The following is a 23,847-nucleotide window of genomic DNA, read 5'->3' as shown; positions in this document are numbered from 1 at the left end:
ATAATTGACACTGTTTTAACCGAAACTCAATGGTTGTCAACCAACTCAGGGATGGTGCTTCCAACTGATGATATGAAACTCGGGGATATTTCTCCGACTTGTGTTTTCTTCAGTGGGGAACAAAAAGAAAGAAAAGAATCGGATGTTCCGTATACAGCGCACGTTCCATTCATCGTAAAAGGTCCTTATCGATCCATGTCAATTGGAAGAAAGGAAGATGGAATTTTTTCCCCCTTCCGTTCTGTTGGGAATTTTGTTGAGTTAAAGGCGGGACCCCTTGTCTTGGCATCAGTGGTCCAGGGTCGGAGGAAGAAGTGGAGACGTGGGAGGGACTCAGGGAGTTGGTTCCCGATTTGACTGCATGTCCAGTGGCGTAAACAGGGGACTGACATTTGTTTTATTGATTCAAGATACAGTCTGCATCTTGGGTGTTTTTAAATAAACCATTGACTTGTTATATTCACTGAGCTGGGCTCTACAGTGCAACAAGCAAAGAATATCGTCGTCTTTGGCTCGCCTCCCTTGTTTCTAGGGTCCAATCGCCCCACGTGTCTGGCCCGCTAGCGGCTCTTTTCCGTTCTTCGCGGCTCAAACCCCCCAAACCCCGCTATTGGATCTCTCCACGACCCCTCCTTTTTGGCCTTTTTGGAGTCAATTCTAGGTACTTGACAGCAACGACACGACAGTATCATGCCCAATAAGTAACAGAAACGCTGATGTCTAAGCTTTTGAATGTAACAATAAACAATTTTATAAGTCCAATTGAAGTAGCAGGCTGGCCTACTAATTTCCTGTCTTGTGTCTCAAGAGGGCAATCTTTCTGATGCTTTGGTATGCCCACTAACACTAACGATCAGGAACGTATAGTCACTTCATGAATACAATCTTGGACATGATGCAGGATTTTATCCTCACAGTGAAATTACCCGAATTTATCTGATAGATAAATCTCTTGGCCCTAGCATGCAACATCCCCAATCCTTCATCCACAGTCAGGTCATGATGGTTCGATCTCGAATATTTATCGGTTCCTAGTATCGTCTTACATACAAGGATACCAAGTCATTCAATATCTTCTTTGCCAGTCGATCCCATAGCTCCGAATTTACTCCAGTCCAGCTTTCAGGTTCCAACCCCATCATCTCAATTTTTCTTCTCAACCATATCTTGCACCCTCTTGATTTGTCGAAGTAGGGACATGTTTTGTTGTTGGATCGTCATCCCTTCGAAATCGGCCGTAGTCTCGCGCATTGCTCTGGGCGGTGGTCTGTAAGAGTCTTGGTATCGGCCCTCCCTGTAGTGATCTTGTGGTCGGTTTTCACGATACTGGTCGTACCGAGGAGGGTGAGATCTTTCTGGGCTGCGACGGCCATCACTGCGGTATCCAGTGGGGGCGTTTCGCCTCCAAGGGGGTGATCGTGGCGGGGGTAGTTTATCGTGCATCTGAGGTCCTCGCCATTCGGTCACATTGTTTCCATAGCTCTTGCCTTTTAGTCTGAGGTCGGCCGCGGTAGGCACATCGCCAGGGCCGCCATCTAAGCGCGGTCGCTTTGCTTCGTTGTGTGACATAGTTTTCGGGATGTTTTCGTTCTCAGATTCCGCTTTCCTAGAGCTTGCAGTATTCCGGTTCGGAAGATCTGAATCTTTCCTCTTCTTTGAAGAATTCCCCTCGCTCTTCTCAAAAAGCTCGCTCTTGACCCCAGCTGTCGGATTATTAGAACTTGTAGTGCTGCGGGGTGCTGTAGAAGGCACAGATGCTGGAGGTGTTGGAATTGTCTGGCGAGCTACAGATGCTGGAGGAGCTGACCCTCGCACAGAAGGCCCATTTGAAGGAATATTACAGCCAATGCGCTCTCGCGAGTCTGCAAACTCGCTATCATGCTGATTACCCTCAGGTTCCGTACGTCCTGCAACTCCAGTTTGACCATCCAAGTACTGCGAGATGGCAGTGCGCAGCCCTGGCTGGAGCTTCAAGACCATCGACATGACAACTTCCGACTCACGCGTTTGGCTTTCATCTGTCTGGGCCGCCTTAAACTGAGTCTGTAGCTCCTTGATAGCGTTGTCACAGTCCTTCAAGGAGCTATGACTCGGGAGAAAGGTAGGTTGAGAAAGCCTCTGTAGTTCGTCACGACGCTCCTTCAAACTGTTGGCGATCCATCCGTCCACCTCATTTCTGACCGTTTCCTTCAGTTTGTCTTCTACAAACTCAGGCAGTATGGTGTTTGTAAAGTATCCACTGTGTATCTTGCAAAACCGCCGCGCAAAGACCAAGTTCCATTGGTCTATGGCGGTTTCGAGTTCAGGCTGTGCTTGCGATACCGCGGGCAATCTGTTCTCCTTGAGGTAGGAACGCCGAACTTGGCACCAATTCTCAACAGCTCGGTGTGCTTCTTTCCACTCTTTAAATTTGCCTTTGGTAAGTGGCATTCGCTCCAGCATTTCCAGTACTCGGCTCCAAAAAGGTTCTTGATCGGCGTGTGCCGCGGGAGGCATGGATAGATATCGTTCTTTCAAGGATAGACATTGCTCAAGTGTCTTAATCTTGAATGCATCGCTGTAATAAGATCTTTCCGTGTCGCTTGTTCGAGAGCGCTCCGAGGCGGAAGACCGAAAGCTGGAATTGGCTCCTGCACGGGGCGGGTCAACAGGATTACTGCTTGAAAAGACCGGAAGGTCTTGCGAGTTGTATGTGAACGGATTCCAATTCTTCCTTTGGGATGTGTTGTTAGACATCGCTCGTGTCTCTCCCGGCGCTGTGGGAGGTTGTTCGAATTTGGTTGGCTGTTCTCGTGATGGAGTCTTGGGGGTGTTGGGGTGTCGAGACGGCGTCATGGAGAGGGCAGTAGGTGAAGTACTCAAGTCGCCAAAATTAAGTGGTGCTTTTTTCTTGGGTTTTTGTTTATCCTTCGTGATCTTGTCTTTGTAGCTGTCTCTTTCCTTCATTGTCAGCTTCGGTGTTTTGTTCATGTTTTATTGAGGCAGAAGCGATATGGAAATCAGTAGTTCTGGTGAAATGCCGTGACAGGAGCAAAAATAAAAGATTTGGAATGATGAAGTTTGGGTTCGAATTCGCCCGCTGTTTTGTTTTGTTGCAAGGTGAAAGACTGTTGGGGGTGAAGAGTTTGCATCCGATGGTGATTGTTTGGCAGTGCCTCGCGGGGAGAAGCCTAGGAAATAATCCATCTAGGCCAGGCAGTTTACGCAGATTTAGGCGCACTTCAGTGTAATTCTGCAAGATTAGGCCCTGGATTCGCTACCATCCCATCATTCAACAGTGTTCAATATGAGAATTCTTGGTCGCGAGGCCGCGATTGATACAACACCAGTCAGAATGCAACTATAGCAACGGCAACCAGAAAGTCCTTGTTTGCCAAGTATTACTTAGAGAAAATTCCAAGTCCATTCAGTGATCTATCTCACATGCATGATCTGAATATCCACAACTCGAATACTCTATCCGTCCACTCTACTATCATCTCCTCAGTTCTCATCCTAGCACATTACCATACCAGAATCTCTAGAGTAAACAATTCCAACAACCATTTACTGTTGATCATTCCAAAAACGCTTACCAATACCTTGGGCTAGAACGGTGCCTCCAACTTGGCTATGACTTCTTTCCTCTGGTCAGTTTGAACAGCAACAACAACTTCTGGGGCGTATCCAGGGCCTCAAAATCGGCCGTGTTCTCTCGGAAGCGAGACGGTGATCTGCCCTCGTGCTGTATCTGATCGACATTTCGTGCGCTACTAGACGTGCTTCGCTTAAAGGCAAACGAATTGCTGGCGGGAGCTGGATCGGGAGTCATGAACAGACCGGGCGACTCGCCAAATAGCGGTACTGGAGGCCTAGGGGCAGCACCAGAGACATCTCTTGGTCCCTCTTGTTCCCTCACTGCTGGACTATAAGTCAGGCTGGTAGCCTGTGAGCGCTGGCTATTCATGGGACTGGGTTGTGTTGCTGGAGATGATCGCTTTGCCAACCTTGAGCTGTACATCTCATCCACTGAGGGTAAGTATGAAGAAGTTGACGAAGCTGGACTGTGTATGCGTCCAGGCGAGGGCTTGATGATGCAACGTCTCTTGCTGCCTGCTCGAGTCGGGGTGCTTGGAGGTTCCAAATGCCTCTTCTTGTCGTTAGGCACATCCCCCGATTCCCCTTTTGAGGTGTCTTCGAGTTCTATAACCTTGCGTGAGGTCTCAAGATGGCCAGTCGTTTGTTGGGGGTCATCGGAGCTGCCATTTGGCATGTTCGAGTGTCTGTCCAAAGGACTGAGCACGCGACTGTGTGCTTCTTTCTCCAGTTTTGCAGACCGTACAGACTTCATATATCTTTCTTCATATCTGTGAAGCTGGACCATTATCGCCGGCGTGGTAACTGGGGTACAACGTTCGATAGAAGGCAAGATCTTATCTTCCTCATCGACATCATCCGGATCGTCCTGGTAATCTGAATCGTCTTCGTCAGGAATCGTAACCACGTCTTCATCGTCTATCTGCGGTTCTTCTTCCTCTTGGCCCTCTCGGTCGCTCATTTCCAGGTCCTTGTTTGCTTCATGATTGCTCTCTCCAGCGGCGATTTGGGCCAAATGCTCGCGAAGGCCCGTCTCTAGTCCTGGCTCCAAGTCCAGCGCCAACGACATGACAGCTTCAGTCTTTCGTTTCATGGGGGAGTTTTTCGACATTGCTTTCAATCTCTTCTGAAGGAATTGGACGTAAGCCAAGTACACCTCGGGAGAGCTGTCTGCTTTTAGCAGTGGAAGGCGGGTCAAAGACTCCAACTCGGCCTCCCGTTCCTGCAGCATTTTTTCTATCTGTCCCGACACTTTCTCTTCGATAAGAGACTGGACTTTGTCTTGCACCGCGGGCCAAATTTCACTCTCAAAATCCGCTGTTGGGGCTCGGGAATGAACTTTAGGAGGCTCAGGCTCAGGCTCAGGCTCAGGCTCAGGCTCAGGCTCAGGTTGCGGTTGCTTAGGATATTTGGTGATCACAGCAAGAGGTCGATGCTCGACAGGTTGGATATCGCCTCGCTGCGACCTTCGCCGATTGAGATCAAACTTGAGAAGTTAGTGGATGGCTGAAATGTCTTGCGACCTCGCCGACCCAGGTGCAATAGCTTGGATGCATCTTTGACTTACCTGACAGATACTATCGCTTACAGATTGCTGGCTGCTGGGAGGCTGCCACTGAAATGACCCTCCATTCATCGAATTCGTCGTGCTAGACCATGCATCCTATGCATTCTGGTTTCCCGTGACTCTACCAAAAACTTCTGGTGTCTGATATGCGATACCCGATCCGCGTCGCAGAGATGGGTGTCGATAGTTGCCTTGAGATTTGGCCAACTTGTCATCATGAAACCCAGTCCCTTTTTCTCTGATAGCAAGACTCGGTTCGCGTATCGGGAAACTCATTCGTCGTTCTGGAGAAACAAGAGTTTGGTTGGCTCTTATGGGGGAAGGGGTGCCAGGAGCCAGGTAGCGACCCATCCAAAAGTCGCTATCCTCCCTGGTCTGACGAGACATCGGAGTAGGTGAAGTTCCAAAGTCACTGAATGCACGATAGCTGAATCGGGGAGATTCCTTGGTCGTCTTTTCTTTAGACGGTGACCTGGAAGATTTCATCGTGGGCAAACTGAGGTAGTGTGGTCAAATAAGATAGCAAAACATGATTAATCGGTGCGGCGTAGAATCTGTATATGAGCGAGAAGGAGATGAGTGAACAAAATTTTGGTCGGCCAAAATATTTCGAAGTGGATGAAAGAATCGTCAAGTCTCATCTGGTGGATTGTTTGCAGTGTAAGGCAGCCGGTGGTGCTTAACAGCCCACACTCAGCTAAAGCTCAGGGCGCAAAAAAATAAAACAAAGCACGAGGGATACTTAAAAAAATCTAAAACGTCAAGCTAGAGTGACTTATTAATTTCGCCCTTTATGGTTTCAGCGGCCGTTTTCCAGGGCCTTAACGTAGCTAGAGTGTGTGACAATAATAGAGAACTCGCCTTCAGCACATCAAGATTTGGAGAAACATAAAGTTCATAGATGTACAACTTCTTCTCTTTGCTAATATTTGCAGCTATTTCATTTTCTATTTATTTATGCCATCCGCCAAACATCAAGCGCATCCACGGGATACGATGCTTTAACAAGCTTTACGAGGTTCTAGCAAAATATACCCAGCATAACATGCCCTCAATCTTCTTTTACCATTTAGCCCATCGCTCATAACACCATCACGAACAAGACAAACGCCATTCTCAATCACTACCAAGGTACCAGTGCGCCGTCGGTATCGATCACAGACTTCAGTCGCTGCGGCATAAAGTTGACCCACATGTTGAGCCGCTCCATGTCAAAGGTTGCCCACGCGTCGCGAACCATCTTCTGGAGCGTCTCGTCCTCCCAGTCCTTGGGTGACTCCATCGTCCACTGCTTGTACGCAGGCCAGAGAGTGTCGAGGGGGCTCAGGTCGGGGCTGTCGCCGCAGTTGTAGTAGTATCGCAGATTGTGCTCGTCCTTCCACTGCTGGACCAAGTTGACCTTGCTCGCAGCGCCGTGGGCAAAGGCCTCACAGTCCTCCTCGAGAATGAAGCTCTGCGGGCCGGTGCTGTTGAGCCATGGCTTGACTGTCTTTTCGAGGATGTGGTCCTTGTACTCCTGCATGGTCATGACACCCGTACAATTGGGGCTTGTTGAGTCTTCGTAGAAGACGGTGTCGCTCTTGAATCCATAGCCCACGGCAACCCAAGCATGGGCCTTTCGCAAGTCGCGTGGCCAATCAGCCTCGGGTTTAGTGGTGCAGCCGTCGCAAACTCGCTCGCCGGGTCGAGGGATGAGACGCATCTTTCCATCGAGGCCGAATCCAAAGTGCAGCTCTATACTGAATCGGACAGCTCGCCAGTCTTCGGGCTGCGGGTACGCCTCCAGCATGCGCCGGGCATATTCAACTCGCTTCTCACGAGCCTTCTTGTGCACCCAGGTGCGTGGGCATAGCAGACATCGTCGGTAGCCGAGCGTACCCATAGTCCTGTGCAGGGTCCTTGGGTTCACGTCGACCTCGACACCAGCCTCCTTGGCCAGGCCGTGCCAGTTCAGGTTCACGTTGACATAGTTGTCGTCCCACAGGATCTTCTCCATCTTTTGCTGATCCTCTTCGGAGATCTTGAGGGGTCTTCCGCGCGTCTCCTCCCATTCGGGGTCATTGCGCTTGGACGCGGGGACACTCAGCGCGGCGTAACCCTGAGAGCGAGACAGGTCAAAGTGCCTGAAGATGGCTGACTTGTTGACGGGGAGGCCCTGGGACTCGAGGTACGAGATGGTGCCTCGAACCATGGCCTTCTTGGGGGTGTCCCCATGCTTATATCCGGCTGGCATTCTGAACGAGTGTCGTGTCGCGTCGCCCCAGACTAGGATGCTTTTTTCGCGGTGTAAGTGGGTGGAGAGAATGACTGGGACGGTGGTGTTTGAATGTTTTTGTCTGCTCTCGTTGTTTGCGCGGTACGTGGTGAGGGGTCAAAAGTTGGACGTGATCACGTGGTATTTCATTCGTGTCACCTAAGAGGTTGATGTTTGCCCGGCTGGGGTCTAGGACGACCTGGGATAGCCTCTTCCCACACAGCCATGACATGGTTCTATTTTGAGAGGTGCTATCTAACTTGACGACATTGCCTACGGAATAACAGCGACATTCTTCAGTCAAGGGCGAATGCTAATGTTCTGTTGACCTTTGAAGTATGTCTTCAATGTCTACGCGATACCAGACGCGATAGATGAGGGATAAACAAGATGAAACAGGAAGCTCTAGCCATCATGACTGGGAGCTTTGTTTCATTCAAAGGTATTGTCGTTTGTCATGAATTTGCTTTGTTTGCATGACACAAGGCTGAAACGCCATGTATTCTTACCCTGCACCACGACCGAGTTTTCTGATGTGAAAAACTAATGTCCAGTAGTCCAGCTCAACACGACTTGAATAGGCCTGTACTCCCCGTGTCTACGTGATTAATTAAAACCAGTCGGTAGTGAATTGAGTCCAAGCTTCGTCTATGCGTGTAGGTTGAGTTTGTCAACGGTGAAACGGTTGTACAACTGGTGATCCGTTTCAACAACCGCAATGTCTCGGCACTTTGAGTTCTGGATCAAGTACGTACTGGAAAGTTTAGTTATATATCCACATTCTTCATCGGCATCGACCAATTCATAAAACACATCTGATCATCAAAATATATTGATTCAAAATCTCGTTGCCCAATTATGGCCAACGGCAATTACGAAGATAATAACACCGCTCTATAACCTCTCCAAATATTTCATAAACATTCCCTCTGCATCCCATCCAAGATCCAAAGTCCGTGTAATAAACGCCATGAAAATGGAGTCGATATGTTCCCCATCTATACCAAATGTACGGCTTGAGAACCAAGCAAGTCCCGAGATCAAGAGCCTTTCCAAAACGGTGGCCCATTACAAACGCCTAAGCTTTTCCTGCCTCACGGACTGATATCATGAATTTGTCCTCGGCACCCACTTCGCCAGCAACTCTGGCGGAAGAGACCTTGGCATTTCTTTCGTTAAGGATCGTCTTGACCTCTTCAGCCGTTTTGGCGCCGAGTAGAGTCATCTCGCGGCTGAGAAGAAGCGCCACGGCAGCTCGAATCAAAAGGGCATCGCCTTCAAAGACGTACACGTCCCATAAGCGGGCTGCTTCGTCAATAGCGAGATGTTGTGTGAATATGGCAGTCAAAATCACCGACAAGGATTGCTCGAGTTCGGCAGTTGGAATCTTTTTGGTAAGGTGTGCGTGGAGAGGCGCGGACTTGAGAGATAGCGTCTGCATGACAAGGTTGAATGCGGAAGCTTGTGCGCCTGGGTCGCCAGTGTAAAATGACAGAGGTAATGGGCGGTTGAGCACGTTGGCGAGTGCAACGAATGCGGACGGGACATCGGGTAGGTTGAGGAGCAGCAAAGCAGCAATTGTCTGACGGACTTGGTTAGTATTTCGAGTATCACAAGGTGGCTAAGGGTGTACTTACGTTGCAACCCCGAACATAACCAATGTCACTCCTGTACATGGCATAAGCACTCAGGACGTCGACAAGACTCTGGTGCAAAGGCCCCTCAACGTCGAAAATCCGGAGATCCTGCCATGTGTTGTGCGAGGCATCTTTGCGAATTTCTTGGAACCACTTTGCCCTTTTGGCATCCTCGGCATCGCCCTTGTCGTCCTTGACTCTGGCCTCGATTTCTTGGGCTCTCGCAAGAGCTGCCTTGAACGATGTTTCCGACAGACCGAGTTCGTTACCGATCGCTCGACCCCAGATAACACCTCGGCTGCGGGGCGCGATGCCCTTCCACCAGAGTTCTCTTGTCCTGCGCTCTCGGATGGCCTCATTCCATCGTGGAATCACGTCCCTCTCCCAGATTTGCATCAGATTGTCAGCTGTGCTGTCTCGCCCTTCGATCTTGGCTCTTCGGGAGGCTTCGCGTCGCTCTTCAGCCTTTGCGCTGGCTGCCATCATTTTCTGATATTCCTTCAAGTGTCGGCGTTCCTCAGCAGGATCCTTGGGTGGCAACCATGATGGACGCGTGCGGCTCAAGACAGCTTCCTTTTCCTTGGAAACAGGAAGAGGGTCGATCATAATGTTGGTCTTGCGAAGAGGTGGCAGCTCAGGTGTTGATCTGACGCGCTGTTTCTTCTCGTACATGTCGGCAGAACGTCGAGACGCATTCCAGGTGTTGGGACGCTGATTCGCAGGGCGCTTGATGTGCTGCTCTACTATCTCGTCGGCGTGCTCTTCGAGCTTTTCGGTCAGGGTTTTGGCTTCAGCATTCAGTTCCGCCAGTGCTGCGTTCCAGCTATGAGCTCGTGTTTGGGCAGGACTGCGAGGAGTATCGACCTTCCAAGTTGGCGAACGGAGAGAGCCCGAGGCTTGTGCTACAGCAGGTGTTCCGTTTCCGACACTTCGAACCCGTTCCTTGGATCGATTTGGGGAGGGTGATGTGGATGCAGGTCTGCTGGGTGTTCGCTCCTGCATAGGCCGAGGGGACAGCGGCACGTTATCGAGAAACATGCCATCCGGAATATCGTCACCATCATCCTCGTCACATTCTCGTTCGAGGTCGGTAAAGGACTTGCGCTCGCGAGCGGTCTGCCAGCTCCTTCGACGGGGCTTTGCAGCGAAACTAGGTTCCCTCGGATCTCTCGGGTTGAGTGATGAAGCAGGACTAGGGCTTCGTCGTCGATTGAATGTGAGAGAGGCTGAGGACGGACTGGTCAAGGTCTTGGGGCGCGTGGCAGAAAGGGGCTCTGTCAATGCGCTGAGGTTGGTGCTTCGGGGGTTGGAGGTGTATACGTTCGTCTCGAGAGTTGGGAAGGGCGGTCGAGCTTTGGAAGGAGTCTTGCCAGCTACAAGAGATCGACTCGAGTGAGCCTTGGGGAGACTGGGGCGAACGTCGACTTTTGATGGACTTTTGAGGGTGACGCTGTCATCGTCGAGGCCAATTTCTTCAAAATGGCCAATGTCGGCCATGACACTGGCATCGTCGCTGTCATAAGATTGGAAAGATGAGGTCTTTGAGCTCTTTGAGGTGGTCATTCCTGGGGGAGAGTCGGGACCGGGGAGAGCACTGCCGATGTCAAGCGTGCGAATCATTGTCGCATAACCCGGAGAAACAAAAAAAGTATTAAACGAGAAGGGACTCTGTCGACTTGCCCGAGGGCTCTCAAAAACAATCTTGGTGTCGCAATGGTTGATTTGTACAGGTGCTTGGGGTATGGATCGGCTTTACTGGATCGTGGCTTGTGATATCGTTGATTACTGTTCCAGGCAGACTCGCTTCTATTTTGTTCGACTGTGCCGTACTTGGCTTTTCTTTGTCGATATGGCGGTAACCGTTGTTATGAACAAGAAGGAGTTGAGCTGTTTCAAGATTGCCGGGGTAGGAGTCGATTACCAAATAACCGGGCCAAAAGAAGTCGTGCTAAAGCGATTCGGGATCGAAAAAGGGATGAAAAGCGAGGGTATGAAGCGAAGGTTGAATATTGTTTTGATGGTTCGAGAGGATTCAATCGATCAACGATAGACTGGGGGTCGGATGGGCAGGTAGGTAGGTAGTTGAAGAGAGGAATAACAGACAATGCTATAGTGCTCTTATCTAGAGGTAAACAAGATTTTGCAACCCCAGACGGCGGTAATAATAAGCGGTCGCGGCCGGGATGACGAGAATATTACCCAAAATTAAGCGCGGGATTGAATGAAGTGGCCTCCAAAACAAAGGGGGGGTTGATGATTGATTAGTTCTAAAGTTGAAGGGTTTGAGACAAGAAAGAATGAAAAAGGATGATATGATGAGTAGTAGAGAGACAAGAAGAAGGAAATGGGTTCTAGGAAATCAAGGATCAAGGAGAGAGTCTAAGAGTGAGAGAGGGGAAAAGGAAAAACGAGTGAGATTCAAGCATCAAGGCAAGGAAAGTCAAGATTCGAATCAAGTCAATCAACAAGTCAAAGATACCAAGACCAACAAGTTAAACCGGGAAGTGGATGACGATCCCCAAACGAGAGAGAGAGAGAGGAGAGAGATGATCCCACCCACAGTTTAGACAGCAAAAAAAAGAAAGATGGGATGCTTGTAGTGCCGCATACAAAAATAGCCTCAAAGTGACATTGGTTTTATTTGCAGATGTGGGTTCTGCATGGGTATCTCGACATGGCCTTATCGAGCCAAGCCACTGCCAGGGGGGCTGACACTGTGAACCTTGTATTGTTACAGTGCAGTACCTCCCTAAAAACCTTTTAGTCTACAGTGCCAATTTGGTCGGAGCCCCCTGTTGCTTTAATCTCGGCCGCATAACCCGCGTCTAATAAACAAGGACAACCAGTCATGGCTTAACAACCGCGGGCCTCAACTTTTGCATCTCGCTACAGAGAGCAAAACTCATTCATACCAAAGTTAATTCGACACGGGAGAAAAACAAGCAATCTCGCGCCCCATTTCTTTTCCCAGAGCCCTACAATCCTTGGGCTTGGGCTTGGGTTTGGGTTTGCTTGGGCATGGCCCCTCTGTGGTTTTCTACAGCAACGGTCATCTTGTCTCATTTGTTAATAATAAAGGGATCCAAACAATTAATTGTGTTGAGGCGAGGCTTTCCTACACCCTGTTCCTTTGTTCACTATGCTATTCTTTGCCTTGTGATCATCTCCTCCAAAATGTGACGTGCTCATTACATTGACCAAATATAGCCAGCTAGTACTACTGATCTGCTTCTCCATCGCATGGATATCATCTCGATCGCCTCTTTAAAGATCCCCCTTTCGATACCCACAGCTTGTTCCACCTCCGGATAACCTTCGCTGCCTGTCAATATCCGCTCGCACTTTGGCCATCAAATCTTCTCCATCGTAATCGGAACCGGATTCCTCGGATGATGACTTGTCTTCCTCGTCGGTATCGCCAGGGATCAGGAATGCATCCACACCTTGAGGAAGCTTCTTCGACTTCTTCTGACACTTTTCCTTATCCGTATCGCTGGCATCTAAAAATGCTTCAACACCTTGTCGACGATCCTTTGTCTTGTGCTTTTTCTTCTCGCGTTTACGCGCCTTATTCTTCGCAGCATTCTTCCGGGCCTTTCGCTTTCGTCTGTCATCAGCATTGCGCATCGCCTCCTCCACAAAAGTCTCCAGTGCCTTCTTCTTTGCGGTAAAGAGCGGGACCGGGGAGCCCGCGATCGATGACAGCTTCATCGTGAGGTTGTACCAAAAATTGCTGTATTGTCTCTCGGTCTTGATGCCTCTATGCTTCAGTTCCGAGGCCACAGCACGTGTCTCGCGTTTGCCCAGAGAAGGACTTGCACTCCAGTCGACATCCCAGTTGTACTTTTGGTTTGAGTCGTCATTCTCAAATGTGAATCCGTGACCAGCAGCTGATTTCTCCTCAAAAGTAGCAACGGTGGGTTTGATGGCATGCTCCGAAACACCATCTCGAATAACTTGAGGCATCATTTCTTGGTTAGGGAAGGAGGGCTTGGTCCAATTTCTATTTGGGACTGGCACCAGTTGCTTTTCTTCGAGTCTCTTCTGGCATTCGCCTTCAGACTCTTCTGTATCTGTATCATTCTGCTCATGAACCCTCTTTGACCTCCGAGTCTTGCGGGATAGAGGTGTTGAGCGTGCGAATTGTCGCTCCGTGCCCTGTTTCATCTGCTTCTCAAGCTTGTGGCGCTTGTTCTTGGTGATTCGCACATCAGTGGCACACTGCTCTTCAGGCGTGACTGACTTCTGAGTCTGGCGCATGACTGGCTGTGTAGGCAGCTTCGAAGGTGTTTCCTGTTTAATGATTTCTGATTTTAACCACTCTTCAACTCGACATGAACGTTCATCTCCCGAATCATCCTCGTCAGAGCTTTGTGGTTCTGCCTTGATCAACTTTTGGGTAGTACGGTTGACTCGCTCGGTAGGTGGCTTTGAGGGTGTCCCCTGGTCAGATGTAGCATCCTCTGCGGCAGTCTCGTCGATGATAGATGTCAAAGGTTCCAATTCTTTTCCTAGATTTATTGTCAGCCTTGCGCATTGTCGCGACAATTGTCGTACTTACTCTGTCGAAGCCACTGAGAAGGTTTTGGGAGTGGGGTCAAAGGTCGGTAAATGTTCCTGGACTGAGATGATTTCCAATCTTTGGATCGGAGATCTGCCAACGTCAATCTCCTTGGGAAACTGACTGGTGGTGGGGGTGTAGATGTAGTTTCATCCTCTATGGCTCGTTTGGTGGCAGGTCCGTCCTATGAAACTCTGCGCTCAGACGAACGGATGATCTTGGCTTGGTGCTTGCTGTCTTGAATTCGCTCGGTCGGTGATGATAAGTCGCGCTCGCCTCTAGAGAGCGGAGAGATATCAGGGAATGTTATGTCAACCTGCGGGTTGATCTCGCGCAAAGGCTTTTCGCTAGATCTTTTGAGAATGCTCTTTAGGCCGACGAGTGAGTCTCGATGATGGGGGCGAAAGTGTGTAGGTGTGCCAGGAGTATGTGATTCCTGAAGGTTCTCACCGCTGTAGACTGGCTGAAGTTTATAGGTTGATGACGGAGCGATATTTTCCAAGTCCGATGCTGGGCTTGTAGACGCTTCCTCGACTTGCGCTTTCTCAACCTGAGCTCTCTCGACTTGAGCTTCCCGAGTTTGACCTTGTCCACTTGGGGTACCCATAGACGGAGACTCTTGAATGGGATGCTCGGGGGCTGTTGAGAATGGCGCATTTGGCGGAGTACTTGCGATAGCAGGTGTTGAAGCTGGCTGGGCCGCTTCTGATGCCGCTCCACCGGACTGAGGACCGTCAAGCCATGCAAGCAAAGCGTCCACGATACTGGGCGAATGCTCTCGCAGCTCCTCCGGAGTTTGTGTCTGTGTTGGCTCAGGCAGCGAATTCACATCTCCAGCATCGCTGTCGACATCGCTCTCGATACAAACAGGACTTTCAGAGCAGTCACCGACTTTACGTCGCTTGATGTTTCTCTTTTTCTGCTCAACTTGGCGACGCTTAGGCGATGGCAGAACTTTCTCAATGACGCAGTCAGACTCGTCGGCTGGCGAGGGGGTGATAGAGCGCTCCATCCTCGCCCTCTTGGTTGGGCGACCTCTTGGGCTAGCAGCGATAAGTTTGCGCTTTGGTGATGGCAATACCTTTTTTATCTGGCAGTCAGAATCAGAGCTCTCGGCTGACGAAACTTCAAAAGGTGTGCTCGGAGAGGTGGCTTGAGCGAGCTGAGTGGTTCTCTCTGGAGTTTGCTGGCCTTTACTGCCCATGGCGCGTCGCTTGTTTTCTTGAGGCGTTTCGGCGATGCGCTCATTGTCATCATCGACTCGGCGCTTCTTTGTGACGGAAGAGGACATGGGCTGTGAGATAGGTGTCGAGGGAATCGCTGAAGCTGCGCGATGTCGACGCTGGGATGAGGTTTGTGATGCGACAGGCTTGCGCTTGCGCGGTTGTTTCGGCGGCATGCTGGGCTGCAAGTATGTTTGTTGAATGCTTTGGGTGAATGCTTCAGGCCGGATGAAGGAATGATCGGACTAGAAGTGTGATCGTCAGAAGCTTCGCAAGTGACTTCTCTGAAGCAAGTGAACAGTGAGTGAGACTGATTGTCAAAGTGCTGAGTGTGTGATATAAAGAGTGCAAAGTGAAAGAAGTAAACGGGTTGGCTCAGGGCGAGTGGTGATAATCTGAGCGAACAATGTATGCAGAAGAAGTGAATGATGCGGGGCGACAAGGAGTTATTGGTAGTGTGATGAGAAGTTGAATAGGTTGGCAGTGGCTTGCCAGTGTCAACAGCTGGCAGCCCCTTTACCATCTCCACGATTATTTCTTAGCTGCCTGCCACTAACAACATCACGAGATATCCCGTTTGCATTCACCTGTCTCCTAGATCACTGCTTAGTAGTTACCCCTCTATTCACTATTCAACTTGGCCTCAGTTGCAACAAGCTCGCCCAGCACCAGTCCGGTCTGAGTAAAGGTAGTGCGGCCATAGAGCACTGTTTAATCTGCCATTATTGCGTCTTGGCCGGGTCCATACGTTCGAGTCTATGCGGGAAACCATCAAGTAGTTGTGCGTAGTGATAGGTACTCGAGCGAGGAAATAATATTGAGCCGCGGGCAACTTTCAAGTCATCGTGGTGGCTCTCGAGGACTCCTTTTTTCTTACAGGCGCTCAAGGAATTGCTGACTTCTCAGCTAAATTTACTAAGATATACTTATTATCTACTTTTGTCATGAATCTTGATGCAGTAGCCAGTTTTGTTCTCATATAGCAAGGTTCATTCATGAAGGTCCTTTTTTGCATTTCCATGTCGCCGCATCTATGGTATCATTACAGATCATCATGGTCCATGCACATTGACCCATCATCCCTGGCTACCTGAGCCTAACCTTACATGCGCTCTCGTCGACGAGGAGCTGCTCGGATGATATCGTCTACTCGGAGAAGAAGCTAGTCATAAATGTTAGCAATGTTTCGAATCATGTTGTCAAGTGCAGCTTACCTCTGCGGCCTCGCTGGCCGAAGAAACGACAGCCTTCTTGAGCTTGTAGCTCTCAATAACACCGAGATCTCGCATATCAGTGATTCCACCACCGGGTGTCATCAAGTCCAGACCATAAGTTGTGAGACCGTCGTAAAGAGCCTTGCGCAGCCTGGCGACAAGATCACCAGAGTCAAGACCAGCGTTGTCGGCCAGGATAGTGGGAAGTTGTCGAAGGGCGATGGCGAAGCTTTGGACAGCCAATTGTCGCTTACCCTCAACTCGTGTAGCAGCACCCTCAACGGCCTTGGCCATAAGCATCTCAGCACAGCCACCACCGAGAGTAGTTCGGGGCTCCTTAACGGTCTGGGACAGAACGGCAAGAGCATCGTGCAGACTTCGCTCAGCCTCATCGAGGAGCTGTTCTGTGGCACCTCGGAGAACAATTGTGCAAGCCTCTCCACCGGATACACCGGAGAACTTGATAAGGGTGTCCTCACCAATGATGACCTCCTCGATTGTGTCGCAGTGACCAAGCTTGACCTGCTCAGGGTGGTCAAAGGTGGAGGCGATCTCACCGCCTGTCACCAGAGCCAAGCGCTCAATACCGTCAAAATCGGCGTGCTCAATTGACATGATACCGGCATCGGTGAACAGCTGCTCGGGCCAGTTGTAGATAAGTTGTCGGTTGATAAAGCAGTTGATGCCGTGGGCCTTGATCTTCTCCACCTTGGCCTTCATCTTGTCCTTCTCAGCCTTCTCGAGCTCGGCGAGCTTGCTTGTTGATCCGACCTTGACACGGGCACCGAAAATCTTGACCTTGTCAGTATCCATGGAAGTGTTGGCCACGAGAATCTTGGCCTTTTCCAGTCGCTTGGGTTGGTTAACACCAATCTTCTTGTCGAGAATGAAACCCTCGTCAAGGTAGGAGTCGCTCAGCTTTCCTCCAGCCTTCTTGATGATTTGAATATGGTTTAGGTCGGAAGACTTGAGTCGGAGGACAGCGTCGACAGCCAATTCGGCAAACTGATTGCGATCCTGGGCGAGGACCTTGGAACTGAGAGTTGTTCGGGCAATGGCAAGGAGGTCCTGTCGGAACGCCTCGGGGTTCTTGCTGTGGTCGACGGCTGAGCCCTCCAGAGCCTTCAAAGCAGCGCGGCTGGCTATTCTGTATCCTTCGATAATAGTCTGGGGGTGGATCTTCTTGTCAACCAGCTTCTCCGCCTCTCTTAGCAGCTCGGCAGCGAGGACAGCAACTGATGTGGTACCGTCACCGACTTCGTCATCTTGAACCTTGGAGATGTTGACAAGAACCTTTGCGGCGGCGTTATCGAGGGCGATCGACTTGAGGATGGTGGCACCGTCGTTGGTAACCATGATTTCGGCGGTGGAGCTAGCATCGTGTTAAAAGGGGGGGTTCGTCGACCGCAAGTTGGGCGCAACATACGCTGACTGTAGAATCTTGTCCATGCCCTTGGGACCAAGTGTGCTCTTCACGAGATCACCAACGGCGATAGCACCAACAAAGGCGGAGAGACGAGCATTCTCACCCTTCTCCTCGGTGGTGCCCTCTTCAAAAATTTGGGTTGGTTGGAAAGACTAAGGAGGGGCATATGTTAGATGTTGTTCCCCTATTAATGTTGGAAAGTTTGAGAGAGCAAAACCCCCCAAGCAAGTAAACATACCATAATGGGCAAACAATGTGACTCTGAACACGGCGAAACCTATAAAAACGTAAGAGGTTATCGTCGTTGTCAAGGTCAATATGCTTCAGCCTTGGGGTAGACGTTGCAGCCTTTTTTTCTGGAGCTATCTCAGCAGCTTGATAGCGTAGCCCCTCCACTCCAGGCCAGAAAAGCCACACGTGACTTGCCCCGCGACGAGAACTTCGCGATTTCGGAAGAGGGACAACAGTTTCTCCGCATCACGCACACATTCGCAGGAAAGTGAAGCAAGAACACCAAATTTGTGCTGGAACTAGGTTGGCCACCGCAACATCAAGACTCCGCACGTTCCTTAGCGATCTTCTCCGCGGCTCTAGACAGAATTCCGCGTGTCTTCCAGGTCATATCTCCTGCGCGCATAAAGGCCTTTTTCGCAAACCTTGTGCCCGGTAGCCGAACCCTCTGAAACCCTCGAAAAAAAACATCTAGATTCGAAGAGCGGGGCATTTTTTCTTGCACCCCTCCAACAACCACATATCGCCCATCATGGCACCCTCTTTCGACCACCTTCGCGAGGCCGATCTTGACGATGACGAGTTCAACGATGACGATATTGATATCTCCGACCTGCGAGAACGATTCGAGGTTTCCCTAGACCAAGGCTATGACAACTTTGTCGTTATCGACGGCCTTCCCCAGGTCACTGAGGACCAGAAGCCCAAGCTTGTCAAGTTCTTGTTGAAGAAGCTCAACACAGTCGGCAAGACACGCGAGGACTCCGTACACATGCCCATGGGCGACGATGGAAAGTCTCTTCGGTAGGTGTTGTGCGTGGAATGAATAATAAAGAGCTTGGAACTGATCTTGTAAAGATTCGCCTTTGTCGAGTACTCCTCGCCCGCCGAGGCTGCCGCCGCTACCCGCCAGCTCGACCTCACCCCTCTCGACAAGAAGCACACTCTCCGCGTTAACAAGTTCACCGATATCGAGCGCTACGGCCGAGAAGGTCGCATCGACGAGACCTACCAACCGCCCCAGATCGAGGAGTTCACCGAGAAGGAGCACTTGCGATGGTTCCTCAAGGACCCCTCAGGTCGTGGCCGCGATCAGTTCGTCATGTACCGTGGCGACAGCGTCGGAATCTATTGGAACAACGAGAAGGATCAGCCCGAGAACATTGTTGAGCGACCATTTTGGTAATTTAAAAGAACCTCACAAAATTATACGGATTTATACTAATAGGTCTTTAGGACGGAGGCATTTATTCAGTGGTCCCCTCTGGGTACATACCTTACCTCTGTCCACGCTCAGGGTGTCCAGCTTTGGGGTGGCTCTTCATGGGTGCGACAAGCTCGATTTGCTCACCCTTTCGTGAACATGATTTCTTTCTCCCCTGGTGAGAAGTACATCGTCACCTGGTCCAACCGACCCATCTCCATCCCTGATGAGGGCCACCCCGCTCTCTCCATCGACGACCACGGCAAGAACTACGTTATCTGGGATATCGCTACCGCTACTCCCCTTCGATCTTTCGCCAACCTCGAGCCCCCCAAGGTGGAGGATGGCAAGCCCCCGCCTAAGATGCAATGGCCTGCCTTCAAGTGGTCTGCCGACGACAAGTACGTTGCCCGTCTCAACCCCGGCCAGTCCATCTCCGTCTACGAGCTTCCCCGCATGAACCTTCTCGACAAGACCTCCATCAAGATCGATGGTGTTGTGGACTTTGACTGGGCTCCCGCTAGTCCCAAGCGTGACGGTATCAAGGAATACGAGCAGCTTTTCTGTTACTGGACTCCCGAAATTGGCAGCAACCCCGCCAAGGTTGGATTGATGAGCGTTCCCTCAAAAGAGGTTGTTCGATCTCTCAACCTCTTCAGTGTCAGCGATGCCAAGCTTCACTGGCAATCCGACGCTGCCTACATTTGCGTCAAGGTCGATCGACACTCAAAGTCCAAGAAGTCTCAAGCCACAACTCTTGAGATCTTCCGAGTCAAGGAGAAGGGTGTCCCTGTTGAGGTCGTCGACACCATCAAGGATACCGTCATCAACTTTGCTTGGGAACCCAAGGGTGACCGATTCGCCATCATCTCCACAACCGAGCCTGTAGGCGTCACTGCTGTCGCTCCCAAGACTGCCGTCTCTTTCTTCTGCCCCGAGAAGGCCAAGAAGGGCCAGCAAGTGGGTAACTTTAAGCACCTCCGAACACTCGACAAGAAGAACAGCAACGCCATTTACTGGTCGCCTCGTGGTCGTTTTGTTGTTATTGCCACCATTGCCAACACACAGAGCTCCGACCTCGACTTCTTCGACCTCGACTTTGAGGGCGAGAAGCCCGAGTCCGACAAGGACCTTACCGCCAACCTCCAGGCTATGAACACTGCCGATCACTACGGCGTCACAGATGTCGAGTGGGACCCCTCAGGTCGTTTCGTCGCCTCCTGGGCATCTGCCTGGAAGCACTCTGTAAGTTGAATCTAATAACCTTTCAAGTTTTATGCTAACACGTGACAGATGGAAAACGGATACCATATCTACGACTTCAAGGGTGAGGCTCTGCGAGAAGAGCCCCTTGAAAAGTTCAAGCAGTTCGCGTGGCGCCCTCGACCTGCTACTCTCCTTACTAAGGAGGAGCAGAAGTCGGTCCGCAAGAACCTCCGAGAATACAGCCGTGTCTTTGAGCAAGAAGATGCCGACCGTGGTGCTTCTGCTGATTTGGCCGTTGTCGAGGCTCGTCGCCGTATGCTCGAGGAGTGGCACAGCTGGCGCGAGTCTATGGAGGCCGACGTGCTGGAAGAGCGCGAGGTTCTCGGCCTACCAAAGGACCCTCACGCTCCTCTGCTAGAGGCCTACACAAAGTCCCTGGATACATCATCAGATGAGGATCGGGTGATTGAGGAGATTGTCGAGGAGGTTATTGAGGAGAGTGAGGAGGTGCTCGCTTAGAGGGCTTCGCTGCATTTGCATGGGAGTGATTTGCTTGTATCTCGGTAGAAAACTGGTCAGGGCGAGAGGTCACGTAATGAAATTCTTTGTCATGTTCAAAAGAAGGATAGGTCCAGTTCTTGGACTCTCTAAAAGCATTATTTGGAGTAATCTATGTTTGTCCATCTCTGTGCACTTTCCCACTAGGGATACTCGTGGCTGTCTCAGGCATGTGGTGTCTTTTGTTCATGTTCCCTATACAACATGACATACCTAGACAGCCTTGGCTGTTCTAAGTGCCAACCTCTTCATGAAATACTTACTGACATAATACAAGTCATATCACTCGCACATTCATAACCATTCAGAACACTTGCACAAGATTACACAGGATCTTTTTTTGGTTGCTTAGCGTTTTGTATCTAGTGCACAATCCATCATCCGAGACAACGCCTTTTCCATTGCCATGTTTCTCTACGCTAATCCTCAACCAGAGTCCAGGCCTGCAACAAGCAATTACTCTGCTTTAATGCCGGGACATTCGTGCTACATGAGCGGATCGCTGCCAAGGAGAAGGGTTATAAATGACTGCACAATGGAGCCGGCCGAACCGGATGGCCATGCTGCTGTCCATTTAAATCCGCCACTTCATATTAAATGTACTCGGCCAAGAAATGCGATCTCACTTACATCCAGATGTCTTTTGGACTAATAACGAAGACAACTATAGAAAGGGGGGAGTAGAAATGATAAAAGAAAGCATCTGCCTGACGAGCAACTCTTGTGATGTTTTGGTCATCTTGCTCTATCCTCAGCTTCACTACGTTTGACTCTCAACTCTCCATCGTGAAGGGTTACATTATTATCGACTTGTTCTACGGTGGCGTCTCCGGCAGCAGAATATCAATTAGACTCCCCGATCTGACAAGTCAAGGGCATCGCAGTCCATCATGCGAGTCACACTATTTGTCCTCTCTAGCATATCTGCTATAACCACAATTGTCGCTTCGACGCTTCCGATACCAGAGTCTGAGGAAGTACCTCCCATTATCAACCCGATTGTCGAGCCAATTGTCGGTTCAATTCTGGAATCAAATATCGGACCAGTCATTGAACCAGGTGTTGAACCGGCTGTTGACCCTGTTATCGAACCAATTATCGAGTCAATTATTGAACCAGACAACGAACAGACTGTCGATCCCATTATCGAGCCAGCCATAGACCCTATTATCGAGCCAGTTATTGAACCAATTGTCGAGTCAATTGTTGAACCAAACATCGAACCGACTGTTGACACTATTATCGAACCAGTCGTCGACCCTGTTATCGACCCTATTGTCGAACCAATTATTGAATCAGCCGTGGAATCAGCCGTGGAACTAGTCATTGAATCAGTCATTGAACCAGCCATTGAACCAGTTGTCGACCCTATTGTTGAACCGGCTGTTGATCCTATCGTCGAGTCAAGTATTAAGCTGGCTGCCGAACCAGTTATCGACCCTATCGACGAACCAGCCATCGAACCAGTTATTGCGCCAATTGTCGACCCTCTTGTTGAGCCAATTATTGAACCAACTGTCGAGACAATTGTTGAGCCCGTCATCGACCCCATCGTCGACCAGATTCCCATTCCAGAACCTCCTTCTCGCAGTTCTACTGGGGTGATCCCAGAGGACCTCAAGAATGCCATGCAAGGGATACAAAGCCTAGCGTCCGACGTGATGCTGCAAGCGAACAACATTGCAGGCGACGGTGTAAAGGTCCAGATTATTGGAGTGCGTTTTGCCTTTTACTACAGTATCACTTTATTTGAGCTGACTTTTACATAGAACACATACTTGCGCTGCCAAGACATGGTTGATGAGATTCAGGAGATATCCAGGACGATCAGCCGTCCTCCCACGATGCTTTTCAGCTGGGAGGATCAAGGGGGTATTTGCTCGGCCTTTGACTCGGTACGTCACGACCCTTGCGATATCCGTGTCTCACACAAGCCCTTGAGAAATGACAAACTAACATTTCGGAAGTTCGGCATCAACCTATCCAAACTCATCACTGTGCTGTCTTTGGAACCCAAGAGCGTGGTGAGGGACGGCTTTGGCGATCGATTCAAAGATTGCTTCGACGAGCTTCGACCAGTGTTGGGTTTGTTCATCAAGCAGCTCATAATATACACACCAACCTGCGAAGGTGAAATGCTGAGGCGGATAGATCAACTGGATGTGGCACTGAGCAATGCCAAGATGAGAATGGAGGCTGCTCGGCAGAGCTAAGAGCACGCACATTCCATCCCATTCATGTGCCCTTGAGCTGAGGTCATCACTCTATGTAGGGGTTCCGAGCTGGCGTCACCTCTGATTTTACAGCTTGCGCATCCTTTCCTACCAGGGCCGGGACGTACGATGGTGGCTGCTTGAGATAAGCAGGGTTGACACGGATAGAGCATGGGTTGTAGGTGAGTTCAAGGGAGGTGTGCCCTAGCTGGAGACACACAGATTTTAATGAGGCTTTGAATACATGATAGGTTTAGATTGTATGTATATGAGAGTATGTATAGCTGCTAAGTGGAATCTTGCAGTTTCGTCATGTCGGCAAGATGGCGGTCAACTGTTTAAACTGTATATTTGAGAGAAGCATTGATGACTTGTTCGTAGTCTGCAGATCTAAGATCCACATGTTGCTGTGAGTGTTGATACATGCATCTGGTGTCTTTTAAATTCGCTCATATAATCGGGCCACTAAGTAAGTTTTGGTTTACTGAGGAGTTATCCCAATAAAGAGTACGGAAACAGAAGATGTCAATTCGTGGTATAGGATAGTGGTTGGTGATGCTGATGAGACTGACTTTACCCTAGAGTTTGAGCTTTGAGGTTGGATAAATTGTCTTCAAATTGCACCATTCAAGGGAGAGTGGGACGGAACCTACGTTAGTAAATAGGTCCCCGCAGGCACAGACCATTCGATCCGGGGGTAGCAATAAGCGAATCCAGCCCACAAAAAAGAAGACGATGGTGAATAGAATAGAATAGACACAGTCTAACAAAAGACTTGGCTTTGACAGGGTAGTACATGCGAAGCTTTGGTGATTATTATTTGTCTTTTCGGTTTAACAGTTGCAGTCTTTAGATACCTAGGTATAGTTGATTGACTTTGGGTACCACACACATAAGTCAAGCTTCTGCATTGCCTCAACCGTGTAACAAGATCAGGTCAATCAGGAAGGTTAACGATTATCATCACCAATATCAAT

At 49.9% G+C, this 23,847-nt stretch overlaps 8 protein-coding genes across 8 annotated transcripts; 2 read left to right on the top strand and 6 right to left on the bottom strand.

Moving 5' to 3' along the window:
- Positions 1 to 1,143: 1,143 nt before the first annotated feature.
- On the bottom strand, positions 1,144 to 2,970 carry FPSE_04514 (uncharacterized protein; the record flags this gene model as incomplete). Its single annotated transcript, XM_009257632.1, has 1 exon — positions 1,144 to 2,970. One exon carries the CDS (start codon positions 2,968 to 2,970, stop codon positions 1,144 to 1,146), a length of 1,827 nt encoding a protein of 608 aa, XP_009255907.1.
- A 640-nt stretch (positions 2,971 to 3,610) lies between these two features.
- FPSE_04513 (uncharacterized protein) lies at positions 3,611 to 5,629 on the bottom strand (the record flags this gene model as incomplete). Its single annotated transcript, XM_009257631.1, has 2 exons — positions 3,611 to 5,062; positions 5,264 to 5,629. 2 exons carry the CDS (start codon positions 5,627 to 5,629, stop codon positions 3,611 to 3,613), a joined length of 1,818 nt encoding a protein of 605 aa, XP_009255906.1.
- A 637-nt stretch (positions 5,630 to 6,266) lies between these two features.
- On the bottom strand, positions 6,267 to 7,376 carry FPSE_04512 (uncharacterized protein; the record flags this gene model as incomplete). Its single annotated transcript, XM_009257630.1, has 1 exon — positions 6,267 to 7,376. One exon carries the CDS (start codon positions 7,374 to 7,376, stop codon positions 6,267 to 6,269), a length of 1,110 nt encoding a protein of 369 aa, XP_009255905.1.
- Positions 7,377 to 8,475: 1,099 nt separating this feature from the next.
- Positions 8,476 to 10,654, bottom strand: FPSE_04511 (uncharacterized protein; the record flags this gene model as incomplete). The annotated part of the gene is made up of 2 exons (XM_009257629.1): positions 8,476 to 8,979; positions 9,035 to 10,654. The coding sequence occupies 2 exons, from the start codon at positions 10,652 to 10,654 to the stop codon at positions 8,476 to 8,478; spliced, it is 2,124 nt and encodes a 707-aa protein (XP_009255904.1).
- Positions 10,655 to 12,298: 1,644 nt separating this feature from the next.
- Positions 12,299 to 14,994, bottom strand: FPSE_04510 (uncharacterized protein; the record flags this gene model as incomplete). The annotated part of the gene is made up of 3 exons (XM_009257628.1): positions 12,299 to 13,545; positions 13,596 to 13,751; positions 13,806 to 14,994. 3 exons carry the CDS (start codon positions 14,992 to 14,994, stop codon positions 12,299 to 12,301), a joined length of 2,592 nt encoding a protein of 863 aa, XP_009255903.1.
- Positions 14,995 to 15,920: 926 nt separating this feature from the next.
- FPSE_04509 (uncharacterized protein) lies at positions 15,921 to 17,699 on the bottom strand (the record flags this gene model as incomplete). Its single annotated transcript, XM_009257627.1, has 4 exons — positions 15,921 to 15,980; positions 16,033 to 17,404; positions 17,459 to 17,610; positions 17,676 to 17,699. 4 exons carry the CDS (start codon positions 17,697 to 17,699, stop codon positions 15,921 to 15,923), a joined length of 1,608 nt encoding a protein of 535 aa, XP_009255902.1.
- A 522-nt stretch (positions 17,700 to 18,221) lies between these two features.
- FPSE_04508 (uncharacterized protein) lies at positions 18,222 to 20,618 on the top strand (the record flags this gene model as incomplete). Its single annotated transcript, XM_009257626.1, has 4 exons — positions 18,222 to 18,493; positions 18,548 to 18,871; positions 18,926 to 20,138; positions 20,187 to 20,618. The coding sequence occupies 4 exons, from the start codon at positions 18,222 to 18,224 to the stop codon at positions 20,616 to 20,618; spliced, it is 2,241 nt and encodes a 746-aa protein (XP_009255901.1).
- A 929-nt stretch (positions 20,619 to 21,547) lies between these two features.
- Positions 21,548 to 22,870, top strand: FPSE_04507 (uncharacterized protein; the record flags this gene model as incomplete). Its single annotated transcript, XM_009257625.1, has 3 exons — positions 21,548 to 22,372; positions 22,427 to 22,552; positions 22,625 to 22,870. The coding sequence occupies 3 exons, from the start codon at positions 21,548 to 21,550 to the stop codon at positions 22,868 to 22,870; spliced, it is 1,197 nt and encodes a 398-aa protein (XP_009255900.1).
- Between the last annotated feature and the right edge of the window lie 977 nt (positions 22,871 to 23,847).

The sequence above is a fragment of the Fusarium pseudograminearum genome, chromosome 3, assembly GCF_000303195.2.
Source record: "Fusarium pseudograminearum CS3096 chromosome 3, whole genome shotgun sequence".
In the NCBI taxonomy this organism is placed as follows: domain Eukaryota; kingdom Fungi; phylum Ascomycota; class Sordariomycetes; order Hypocreales; family Nectriaceae; genus Fusarium; species Fusarium pseudograminearum.
This window is presented reverse-complemented; position numbering and strand designations above follow the sequence as displayed.